The sequence below is a fragment of the Caretta caretta genome, chromosome 13, assembly GCF_965140235.1.
Source record: "Caretta caretta isolate rCarCar2 chromosome 13, rCarCar1.hap1, whole genome shotgun sequence".
Lineage (NCBI taxonomy): Eukaryota > Metazoa > Chordata > Testudines > Cheloniidae > Caretta > Caretta caretta.
The window spans coordinates 36,886,731-36,898,897 of record NC_134218.1 but is presented as its reverse complement, the minus strand read 5'-3'; the positions used below and the strand labels follow the sequence as shown (position 1 = coordinate 36,898,897).

At 43.5% G+C, this 12,167-nt stretch overlaps 1 protein-coding gene across 1 annotated transcript; it reads right to left on the bottom strand.

The window, feature by feature from the left end:
* Positions 1-11,188: 11,188 nt before the first annotated feature.
* On the bottom strand, positions 11,189-12,167 carry LOC125622056 (olfactory receptor 11A1-like). The gene has a single exon (XM_075118585.1). It carries the CDS (start codon positions 12,153-12,155, stop codon positions 11,205-11,207), a length of 951 nt encoding a protein of 316 aa, XP_074974686.1. The 5' UTR covers positions 12,156-12,167; the 3' UTR covers positions 11,189-11,204.

Sequence of the window (12,167 nt, the reverse complement as noted above, 5' to 3'; positions counted from 1 at the left end):
TTCCTGCTGTGTGGAGAGAAATGCAAGATAAAACCAGATGAGGGTAGAAAAGAAGAAAAGAGGACAATATATGTAGTTATTCTTCTGTAGAAAAGATTCTGGATTCTAGAACTAGTGCAAAGAATAGTCCTTATCTAAGGTCATTCAGATCCAAGGAGAAAGTATTAGTGACAAATTATTCTCAATGAAACATTTATTCAGATACATTTTGCAAATTTAATGTTCATGCTATGTCCTATAGTCGATTGAAATTTTCCCAATTTATTTGCTCTTCAAAATGATTCAGCCTCATTTACAGCTAGAGAAATGCATTGGGACAAATTCTCTTTCACAGTTACAATAATTCATGAGTTTTAAGCATTTTTTCCTTGCATTTTATCTATTTAAATTTTCACAGTTGCTGGAAATTATTTGGAGGACAACACAGAATGGGGCACAGACAATACTTGTGTAATGACATTGAAGCTGAAAAAATTAAAGGTTTGTAACCGTTAAAATGCAAGTTGTCAATATCACGTCAAAATATTCAAAGTAAATACCCTGAAAACGAAGCACAACTAAGTTCTCAAGTAGGATTTTTCTTATTTTACATTGCTGCACATTTTTATTATTATCAGTGGAAATATTTTTCATTGGTTTTTGTGTATATATTGAAATTAATATTTACCGACTTTTCTTGATAAATCTCTTATTCTTCCAAGCATTCTTATAATTCAATAGAGAGGACATTGGCACACTCCATGGCCATGTATTTACAGTGTTATATAGGGTATGTCAGCATTGCAGAAAAACTCCCTTTAGCGATGAGTATCAGAGGCTAGGTCAACTGATTTGAGCTCGTGATACTGAGCTAAAAGTAGCAGTGTAGACATTCCCGGTTTGGCTGGAGGACCGGCTTTAAAACCCAGTGAAGTGAAAGGATCTCAGAGCCCAGCTCCAGCCTGAATGGGAATGTCTACTCTGCTATTTTCAGCCCTGTAGCCTGAGCCCCATGAGCTCGTGTCAGTTGACTGAATCTTTGAAGCTTGCTGCTGTGGGGCATTTTTATCCCCCAGTATGGACATACTTATGGTGTTAAAAAAAAAAAACAATGATGCTGTTTTTGGTGGGATAACCAAAAGAAACAGGTGGTGGTGGCTGGGAGTCTCATTCTATCTGATTCCCCAGGGCACCTTGAACAGTACATTCAGTGCTAGGCATCAAAAAGAAAGATAGTGATAAATGAAGACAGAAGTGGGGAGGAACAGAGTTTTTATAGGTTGGAAGGAATCAACTGTGAGGAAAACGTATTATGTCCCCATAAGCAGATATCTATATAACTGTCATAAATATAAAGGGAAGGGTAACCACCTTTCTATATACAGAACTATAAAATCCCTCCTGGCCAGAGGCAAAACCCTTTCACCTGTAAAGGGTTAAGAAGCTAAGATAACCTCGCTGGCACCTGACCAAAATGATCTATGAGGAGACAAGATACTTTCAAAGCTGGAGGGGGTGGTGGTGGGGAAGAAAGGGTCGGGCTGTCTGTGTGATGCTTTTGCCGGGAACAGATCAGGAATGCTCTTCAGAACTCCTCTAAAAAGTTAGTAAGCAATCTAGCTAGAAATGCGTTAGATTTTCTTTAGTTAAATGGCTGGTAAAATAGCTGAGCTGAATGGAATGCAGATTCCTGTTTTTGTGTCTTTTTGTAACTTAAGGTTTTGCCTAGAGGGATTCTCTATGTTTTGAATCTGATTACCCTGTAAGGTATTTACCATCCTGATTTTACAGAAGTGATTCTTTTACTTTTTCTTCAATTAAAATTCTTTTTTGAAGAACCTGATTGCTTTTTCCTTGTTCTTAAGATCCAAGGGTTTGGGTCTGTGTTCACCTATGCAAATTGGTGAGGATTTTTACCAAGCCTTTCCCAGGAAAGGGGGTGTAGGGCTTGGGGGGATATTTTTGGGGGAAGATGTCTCCAAGTGGGATTTTCCCCTGTTCTTTGTTTAATACGCTTGGTGGTGGCAGCATAGGGTTCAAGGACAAGGCAAAGTTTGTACCTTGATGAAGTTTTTAACCTAAGCTAGTAAGAATAAGCTTAGGGGGTCTTTCATGCAGGTTCCCACATCTTTAACCGTAGAGTTCAGAGTCGGGAAGGAACCTTGACATGGTGGCAGAACGGTGGGATCAGTTTGAGATTATTTTTTTAGATCATTTTGAAGCAGAAGCACAGTAGGATTTTAAAAGAATTTTTTTTCCCATTTGGGCTGCTTAGAAGCAGGTTTTAAGCTGAAAGCAGTTAGAGTTTCGCTGTCTCTGCATGGGGCCAGAGCAGCAGGCATAACAAACGGGATTTGTCCTTTTTGAGCTGGAGTTTTCTCTACCTCAAGGCAGGGTAGTTAACCTCCTGCAGGGAAATTCACAAGTTTTTCACAGATCTGAAGAGGTTGGTTTTTTTTTAAGCTAAGAGCAACTAGAGGGTTTTTCTGTCTATTTGCCTGGAGAAAAAGGATTTTTCTGTAGGCTAAGAATAACTATCAGAGAACATAGGTATCACATTACAGCACAAAAATTTTACAAGCCAGGTTTTTTTTTTTTAACTCTCAGGTGTAAAGTTAGTTAAAAACAGAGAGGCTAAGATGACAGAACCCAAGGCAGAAAAAAACAAAGAGGCTGCCATAGGAGAGAAATAGAGGTAAAGGAAAAAAGAAATGGAGGCAAAGGAAAAAGAGTGAAAGCATGCACTGGAGATGGAGAAAGCAAAGGCTCAGCAGAATATACCAGATAACCCTAACAATCTTTACCCAACAATCCACAAATGGGAGCAACAGTATGATGAATCCAGTATGATGAATCCAGTGATATTGCTGAATATTTTCTCACCTTTGAGAGACTGTGCACACTCTACAAAATTCCTGAAGCTCACAGAATGACCATGTTGGTTGCAAAATTGACTGGAAGAGATCTGGACATATTCAATAAGATGCCTATTGATGAGCCTTCTAACTATAATAAATTCAAGGATTTGGTTTTAAAGGAATTTCAAGTTACACCTGAAACTTACAGAGTAAAATTTAGAGCCCTTAAGAGAGGACCTGGACTAAGTAATGTGGCTTATCTAAACCAGATAAAGGATCTGTTAGATAAATGGGTCAAAGCAAGGGGTGTAACTAGGTTTTAAGGAATGTGTGATTTGATGGCTCAGGAACAATTCCTGAATATGTACAAGGAGGAAATGAAACAGTGTTTGTGGGATAAGGAAATGGAAGCAGAAAGTCTTGCTTCTTATGCTGATCAATACGAGCAGTCCCAGACTGCCAGGGAGGAGGGGCAAACCAGAACAAAACAGGTGGAGGAAGGAGAAAGAAACAACCCTGGTCGCAGTTGGAGCAGATACCAGAAGGGACAACCTCAGACCTCACCCTACTACCGGTGGCGCCCAAGGCCCCAGCTACACCCCAAGGAACACTCCAGACACCTTATAGTCCTGCCACACTGTTCTTCAGCAACCCACCTCCCCCCAGTGACCCGTCAGCTGCATGATGTTTTAAATGTAACGAGCCAAGGCACATAAAGGCCAACTGCCCCAAGAACCCCAACAGTTTACAGTTCATTGCACTAGAATCAAATCAGAGGTCCTCAGGCCCAGATACCTCCCAGATACCCTCAGAGCGGAGGGAAGCTGTGAGTGTGGGTGGGAAGAAGGTCACCGTGTGGAGGGACACTGTAGCACAGGTGTCGGCTCTCCATGCTTTCTTAGTGGACCCCAATTTAATCGACCCAGAGATCCAAGTGATGATTCAACCCTTCAAGTCAAACTCTTTTGACTTGCCTACAGCCAAGTTGCCAGTCCAGTACAAGGGCTGGTCAGGAACATGGACTTTTGCAGTCTATGATGATTATCCCATCCCCATGCTGTTGGGGGAAGACTTGGCCAATCATGTGAAGCTAGCCAAGAGGGTGGGAATGGTCACCCGCAGCCAAGCTAAGCAAGCTGTCATGCCTAGCTCTGTTCCAGAAACTTCTACCAGGACCCAGTAAGAGGTAATGGAACCAGACCCCATGCCAAAGTCTGCAAAACAGTAGTGGATCCAGTCTCAGAGACCCAGACAGAGCCAGTCTCAGAACCGGAACTGGCAGAACAAACAGCACCAGAACCATTGCCAGCACTGAATCCAGTACTTGCAACCCCAACACCAGTGGGCCCCACTGAACCTGCACTGGCAGCAGCAGATAACCCTACACAAGAGGCTCAGCTGGAGCCTGGACCCCAACATAGTGCACCAGCGGAGAGCGGTTCACAGGCAACAGAAACAGCCCCATCACCTGCATCACTTCCAGAGGGACCACGCCCAAATCCACAATCCAGTGAGGAACTGATATCTTCAGCATCAAGGGAACAGTTCCAGACCGAACAGGAAGCAGATGAAAGCCTCCAAAGAGCTTGGATGGTGGCACGGAGCAACCCACTGCCTCTCAGCTCTTCTCAGCGATCCAGGTTTGTTGTAGAAAGAGGACTTTTATACAAGGAAACTCTTTCTGGTGGACACCAGGAAGACTGGCATCCTCAGAGACAGTTGGTAGTTCCAACTAAGTACTGGGTAAATCTCTTAAGCTTAGCCCACGATCATCCTATTGGCCATGCCGGGCTGAACATAACCAAAGACCATTTGGGAAAGTCGTTCCACTGGGAGGGAATGGGCAAGGATATTTCTGCCTATATCCGGACTTGTGAGGTGTGAAAAGAGTGGGAAAACCCCAAGACCAGGTCAAAGCCCCTCTCCAGCCACTCCCCATCTTTAAGGATCCATTTCAGCAAGTAGCTGTGGATATTCTGGGTCCTTTTCCGAAAAAGGCACCCAGAAGAAAGCAGTACACGCTGACTTTCATGGATTTTGCACCCAATGGCCGGAAGTCGTAGCTCTGAGCAACACTGGGGCTAAAAGTGTGTGTCAGGCACTAACAGACATTTTTGCCAGGGTAGGTTGGCCCTCCAACGTCCTCACAGATGCAGGGACTAATTTCCTGGCAGGAACTAAGGAAAGCCTTTGGGAAGCTTATGGGGTAAATCACTTGGTTGCTGCTCCTTACCACCATCAAACAAATGGCATGGTGGAGAAGTTTAATGGAACTTTGGGGGGCATGATATGAAAATTCGTAAATGAACACTCCAATTATTGGAACCTAGTGTTGCAGCAGTTGCTCTTTGCCTACAGAGCTGTACCACATCCCAGTTTCATGTTTTCACCATTTGAAGTTGTATATGGCCGTGAGGTTAAGGGGCCATTACAGTTGGTGAAGCAGCAATGGGAGGGGTTTACACCTTCTCCAGGAACTAAAATTTTGGACTTTGTAATTAACCTACAAACCACCCTCCAAACCTCTTTAGCCCTTGCTAAAGAAAACCTACAGGATGCTCAAAAAGAGCAAAAAGCATGGTATGATAAACATGCCACAGAGTGTTCCTTCTAAGTAGGGGACCAGATCATGGTCTTAAAGGTGCTCCAGGCCCATAAAATGGAAGCGTCATGGGAAGGGCAATTCACGGTCCAGTAGCGCCTGGGAGCTGTTAATTATCTCATAGCATTCCCTACCTCCAACCAAAAGTCGAATGTGTACCATATTAATTCTCTAAAGCCCTTTAATTCAGAGAATTAAAGGTTTGTCAGTTTACAGCCCAGGGAGGAGATGACATTGAGTGGCCTGAAGGTGTCTACTATGAAGGGAAAAGTGCTGGTGGCGTGGAAGAGGTGAACCTCTCCATGACCCTTGGGCGTATGCAGCGACAGCAGATCAAGGAGCTGTGCACTAGCTACGTGCCAATGTTCTCAGCCACACCAGGACTTAGTGAACGGGCATACCACTCCATTGACACAGGTAATGCTCACCCAATTAAAGTCCAACCTTACCTGGTGTCTCCTCAAGCTAAAACTGCTATAGACCGGGAGATCCAGGATATGCTACGGATGGGTGTAATCTGCGCCTCTGGCAGTGCATGGGCATCTCCAGTGGTTCTAGTTCCCAAACCAGAGGGGGAAATATGTTTTTGCATGGACTACCTTAAGCTAAATGCTGTAACTCGCCCAGACAACTATCCAATACCACGCACAGATGAACTTTTGGAGAAACTGGGACAGGCCCAGTTCATCTCTACCTTTACCTTAACCAAGCAGTACTGGCAGGTACCACTAGATGAATCTGTCAAGGAATGGTAAGCCCTCATCACACATGTTGGGCTGTATGAATTTAATGTACTCCCTTTCGGGCTGTGGAATACACCCGCCACCTTCCAAAGATTTATAGATGGTCTCCTAGCAGGATTGGGAGACTATGCAGTTGCCTACCTTGACAATGTGGCTATATTTTCGGATTCCTGGGCAGAACACCTGGAACATCTACAAAAAGTCTTCGAGCACATAAGGGAGGCAGAAGTAACTGTTAAGGCTAAGAAGTGTCAAATAGGCCTAAAGAGAGTGACTTACCTTGGACACCAGGTGGGTAAAGGAACTATCAGCCCCCTACAGGCCAAAGTGGATGCTATCCAAAAGTGGCCTTTCCCAAAGTGAAAGAAACAGGTCCAATCCTTCTTAGGCTTGGCCGGATATTACAGGCGATTTGTACCACAATACAGCCAAATCGCTGCCCCACTGACAGACCTAACCAAAAAGAAACAGCCAAATGCCGTTAAGTGGACCCAAGAGTGTCAGAAGGCCTTTAACGAGCTTAAAGCAACACTCATGTCTGCCCTGTGCTAAGGGCCCCAGACTTTGACAAACCATTCCTAGTAACCACAGATGCGTCCGAGCATGGTGTGGGAGCAGTTTTAATGCAGGAAGGACCAGGTCAAGAATTCCATCCTGTAGTGTTTCTCAGCAAGAAGCTGTCTGAGAGGGAAAGCAACTGGTCAGTCAGTGGAAAAGAATGTTACACCATTGTCCACGCTCTGGAAAAGCTACGCCCATATGTTTGGGGATGGCGTTTCCACCTGCAAACAGACCATGCTGCGCTACAGTGGCTTCATACCACCACGAGAAATAACAAAAATCTTATTCGGTGGAGTTTAGCTCTCCAAGATTTCGACTTCGACATCCAACACATCTCAGGAGCTTCTAACAAAGTGGCTGATGCACTCTCCCGTGAAAGTTTCCCAGAATCAACTGGTTAAAATCGTCCTTGAGATGTGGAAAATATTGTTAGTCTTTATATACTCAGTAGTATATTTAGAGGTGCATGTGTCTTATTAACTCTGTTTTCTCCTAGAGCTCCAGGAAGAAATCCCAGCCAGCGTTTCACCCTATCTGTGGTTTGGGGGGCGTGTCATAAATATAAAGGGAAGGCTAACCACCTTTAAATCCCTCCTGGCCAGAGGAAAATCCCTTTCACCTGTAAAGGGTTAAGAAGCTAAAGATAACCTCACTGGTACCTGACCAAAATGACCAATGAAGAGAAAAAATGCTTCCAAAGCTGGGGGGGGGGGAACAAAGGGTTCTCTCTGTCTGTGTGTCTTTTGCCGGGACCAGATCAGGAATGCAGGTCAGAACTCCTGTAAAAAAAAATCAGTGAGCAATCTAGTTAGATATGGGTTAGATTCTGTTCTGTTTTGTTTAAATGGCGGATAAAATAGGTTGTGCTGAATGGAATGTATATTCCTGTTTTTGTGTCTTTTTGTAACTTAAGTTTTTGCCTAGAGGGATTTTCCGTGTTTTGAATCTGATTACCCTGTAATGTATTTACCATCCTGATTTTACAGAGGTGATTCTTTTACTTTTTCTTCAATTAAAATTCTTTTTTGAAGAACCTGATTGTTTTTTCCTTGTTCTTAAGATCCAAGGGTTTGGGTCTGTGTTCACCTATGCAAATTGGTGAGGATTTTTATCAAGCCTTCCCCAGGAAAGGGGGTGTAGGACTTGGGGGGATTTTGTGGGGAATGACGTTTCCAAGTGGGCTCTTTCCCGGTTATATTTTGTTTGATGCTTGATGGTGGCAGCAATAAAGTCCAGGGACAAAAGGTAAAATAGTTTGTACCTTGGGGAAGTTTTAACCTAAGCTGGTAAAAATAAGCTTCGGGGTTTTTTCATGCAGGTCCCCACATCTGTACCCTAGAGTTCAGAGTGGGAAAGGAACCTTGACAGCTGCTTAGAAGACTCTTGTTCATACTCCGACCTATTCTTGATGATGACAGCACCTCCTTTGTCAGCCTTTTTGATTATGATGTCAGAGTTGTTTCTGAGGCTGTGGATGGCATTGTGTTCTGCACAGCTGAGATTATGGGGCAAGTGATGCTGCTTTTTCACCATTTCAGCCCATGCACGTCGCCGGAAGCTATCTATGTAGAAGTCTAGTCTGTTGTTTTGACCTTCAGGAGGAGTCCACCCACAATGCTTCTTTTTGTAGTGTTGGTAGTAAGGTATCTGTGGGTTAGATAAGCTATTACCAGCAGGACAGTGGGGTGGGAGGAGGTATTGTTTCATATTCTCTGTGTATATATAAAGTCTGCTACAGTTTCCACAGTATGCATCTGATGAAGTGAGCTGTAGCTCACGAAAGCTCATGCTCAAATAAATTGGTTAGTCTCTAAGGTGCCACAAGTACTCCTTTTCTTTTTGCGAATACAGACTAACACGGCTGTTACTCTGAAACCTGTGGGTTAGAATGTTGTTCAGAGGTGTGTTGGAAATATTCCTTGAGTCGGAGATGTCGAAAATAGGATTCTAGGTCACCACAGAACTGTATCATGGTCGTGGGGGTGGAGGGGCAGAAGGAGAGGGCCCGAGATAGGACAGATTCTTCTGCTGGGCTAAGAGTATAGTTGGATAGATTAACATTTTTTAGAAATGAATTGAGTTTACTCGAGCAGCACCTCTTTGAGGGTGGTCTATGTTATTCCCATGCAGATGGGGAAACCAGAGCATGGGTGTTTGATACACAGCTTCCCAACAGGGGGTGGTAGAATACAATATTATGCTTCGGTATTGTGCTCTCTTTTCTTATGGATGACCACTGAACAATAAAGAAGATTTGGGTGGAGGGATAGCTCAGTGGTTTGAGATTTGGCTTGCTAAACCCAGGGTTGTGAGTTCAATCCTTGAGGGGGCCATTTAGGGATTGGGGCAAAAATTAGGGATTGGTCCTGCTTTGAGCAGGGGGTTGGACTAGAAGACCTCCTGAGGTCCCTTCCAACCCTGATATTCTATGATTCTAAGTGACTCAGCAAAGGTCATCCAGGGGGTCTGTGGTTGATCCAGGAATGTAACCAGGCTTTCTGAGTTCCACAATGATGCCTTCTGAATTAGTTGGTTGAAAAAGGAATGTTCTCCAGCCTAATTTACCAAATGAAACATAAGGGCAAATATGACCATTGTTACTGGTTTCCAACTGGAGTAAAGTTGGTAATGTATAAGAAAATCTGCAGGAAATTCCTTTTTCACACTCTTTTTACTGTTTAAAGCAATAAAACCACCTGATTAATGTATTGTCTTTGAATGTAAATGGGATTTGAGCATCTAACTTCCTTAGTCTCCTTTGAAAATCCCAGCCATAGGTCATAAAGTCTACAATGTTATTGACTAACCTGAAAACAAATAAAAATAATAATACCAGCAAAACTCCACAAAATTATGGATCTTTTGACATGTACCATAGCTAATGTGAAACATTTCTTACCATTAAGCCATGATTTGAACTGTGGAAGCTCTCTGGAAGCCGTTTTGTGAAATGTTTTGTTCAATGGAAGGACCTGACATGGTCATCATCTCTTCTAAAATAATTCTTCTTTCTGCTCAGCCTACCCAAAGGATCAATGAGTAAGTGGCTGAGATTTGGGAGGTGGGCAATCCTGAATTTGACAGCTGTGTCCTACTGGTTCAGGAGGCATTGATGAGTTTTGATGTATTGATGAATTTAAGCTCCCAAGCTCATCTTTTGAAAGGTTTCCTTTGAGGATGAGGACTGAGAGGTCAGATATGGAGTGATCATTTTGTGAAAAGTGTTTGCCCATCAGTGATAGTGTGCTTTTGTCTTTTATCATTTTTCTGTGTGAGTTCTTTCATGAGCGTACTGATTGTCTCATTTCACCGATATTGTTGCTGTTGGGGTAGTTGGTGCTTTGGATGAGTTTTACACCATATGTTATGATTGGCATGTGTAGGCCTACAGAGTCTTAGAAGGACAAGCTTGTGTGACCAGAGGCTGGTGGTCTCAGGGAGCTAATCCACATCAGGCACAAACAAGTCTCCCTTGCACCAAGGACAGGTGTTGGCAAAGTGCCTCCCAAACCCAGGTTCCTCTGGGAAGCATCACCATGGCCATGGGAATTTAACCTGAAAGTTTCACCAAAATGACCAGCACTTCATCAACCCACTCATCCACCCCTCCATGAATGATCGTGATGTATGAAAAATATCAGTCCAGAAAGTTAATGAGAAATCTAGCTCAGTAGTAGAAATGGTTGAGATTTTCCATTAGAAACATGGGGGAGGGGGGCAGAGGGGAGGAGTTTGGGCAGAAAATGGCTATTTCATCAAAATGGACTTTTCCTTGGGGAAATGTCAATTTTCAATTTTAAAAAATAGTGGTTGATTTTTGTTGTTGAAAATCTCAAAAAAATCATCAAAAAATGTAGCTGAAAATGGATTTTTTTTCCAAATTTTTTCATGGGGTGTGTGTGGATGGAATTCCTGATTAGTTCTACTCAGAAGAAACCACAGCATGATAGGCACTGAATTTTATGCTCACCGCACAAACACAGAGAAATTTAGATGCAAACATAAAACACTCTTGCTGGAAGGTTGCAACATAATATGACTTTATTTCTTAGAATACAGAACGACAGTTCACAAAACCCCCAAACCAGTGGGAGACAAAGCAGGCTTCTCCCTCAGGCATAATTCACTGCACCTTGCTCTAGGTTGGCTCTGTGCAGACTGACTCCTACTCCTAGATTGCAGGCTTCTCTACAGAGCCCTTTGCCTGCATGCAGGACCAGTAAACCCCTTCCAAACTTGGAATGATAACTTGTGATTTTAACACACTTGTCAATACACAATACAATTCAATACATGGCACATTCAGTGAACACCTGTAAATCACATTGATTTCAGTGGGACTGACATTCCATATGGTTTGTTTCAATGGGATGACGTTCATGAAGGACTGACTTGAGCCTGAGATAGCAGGATCGGACTCCGAGTTCAGATAACATGAGCTGCATCACGTGGTCTCCATTTTCATTTTGATCTAAAGGCATTAGCTTGAATTCTCTGAACTGCTGTGAAAGTCCCAAGTTTCCTGACAACTTTCCTCAGGGCCTCCTTTACTTCTTTGTTTCTCAGGCTGTAGATGAGGGGGTTGACCAGTGGTGTGAGGATGGTGTAGAAGGCAGAGAAGACTTTGGTCATGCCTCGCAGTGTGTTGATGTCTGGGAGCAAGTAAACAATGATTAGGGTCCCATAGTAAATGGTCACCACCATGAGGTGAGAGGAGCAAGTGGAAAATACCTTTTGCCTGCCAGTGCTGGAAGGGATTCTCAGGATTGTGGTGATGATAGAAATGTAGGAAGTCAGGGTTAATAGAAATGGTGGTAGTGTGAATAAGAAGGACAGCAGGAAAGCCACAAGTACCATGCTGTTGGTGTCACTGCAGGAGAGTTTTATCACTACGTTGAATTCACACAGGAAATGGTCAATTTTATTGGGACCGCAGAACATTAACATCGATATCCCAGATACTATTATGGAAGCAGCCACAAATCCACTAATCCAAGACCCTACCACTAGCTGGAAGCAGAACCTATCATTCATAAGGGATACATAGTGCAGTGGTTTACATATCGCTAAATACCTATCATAAGACATTGCTGCCAGGAGATAGCATTCTGAACATGCCAAGACTCCAAAACAATAAAGCTGCATGAAGCAGCCACTCACAGAAATGGTTCTGTCCCCAGTCCGGAGACTGGCCAGCATCCTGGGCAGGATGTTGGAGGTGTAGCAAGTCTCCAAGCAGGACAGGTTCCCCAAGAAGAAGTACATGGGGGTCTGAAGGTGCGGATCAGCCACAACTAGCACAACAGTAAGGATGTTCCCGGCCATGGTCATGATGTAGATCACTAGAAACAACAGGAAGAGAAGAACCTGCAGTTCTGGGACATTCCCAAATCCCAGGAGGATAAATTCCATGATGAACGTTTG

Coding starts and splice junctions, on each gene's coding strand:
- LOC125622056 (XM_075118585.1), bottom strand. CDS start 12,155: ATGGAATTTATCCTCCTGGGATTTGGGAATGTCCCAGAACTGCAGGTT.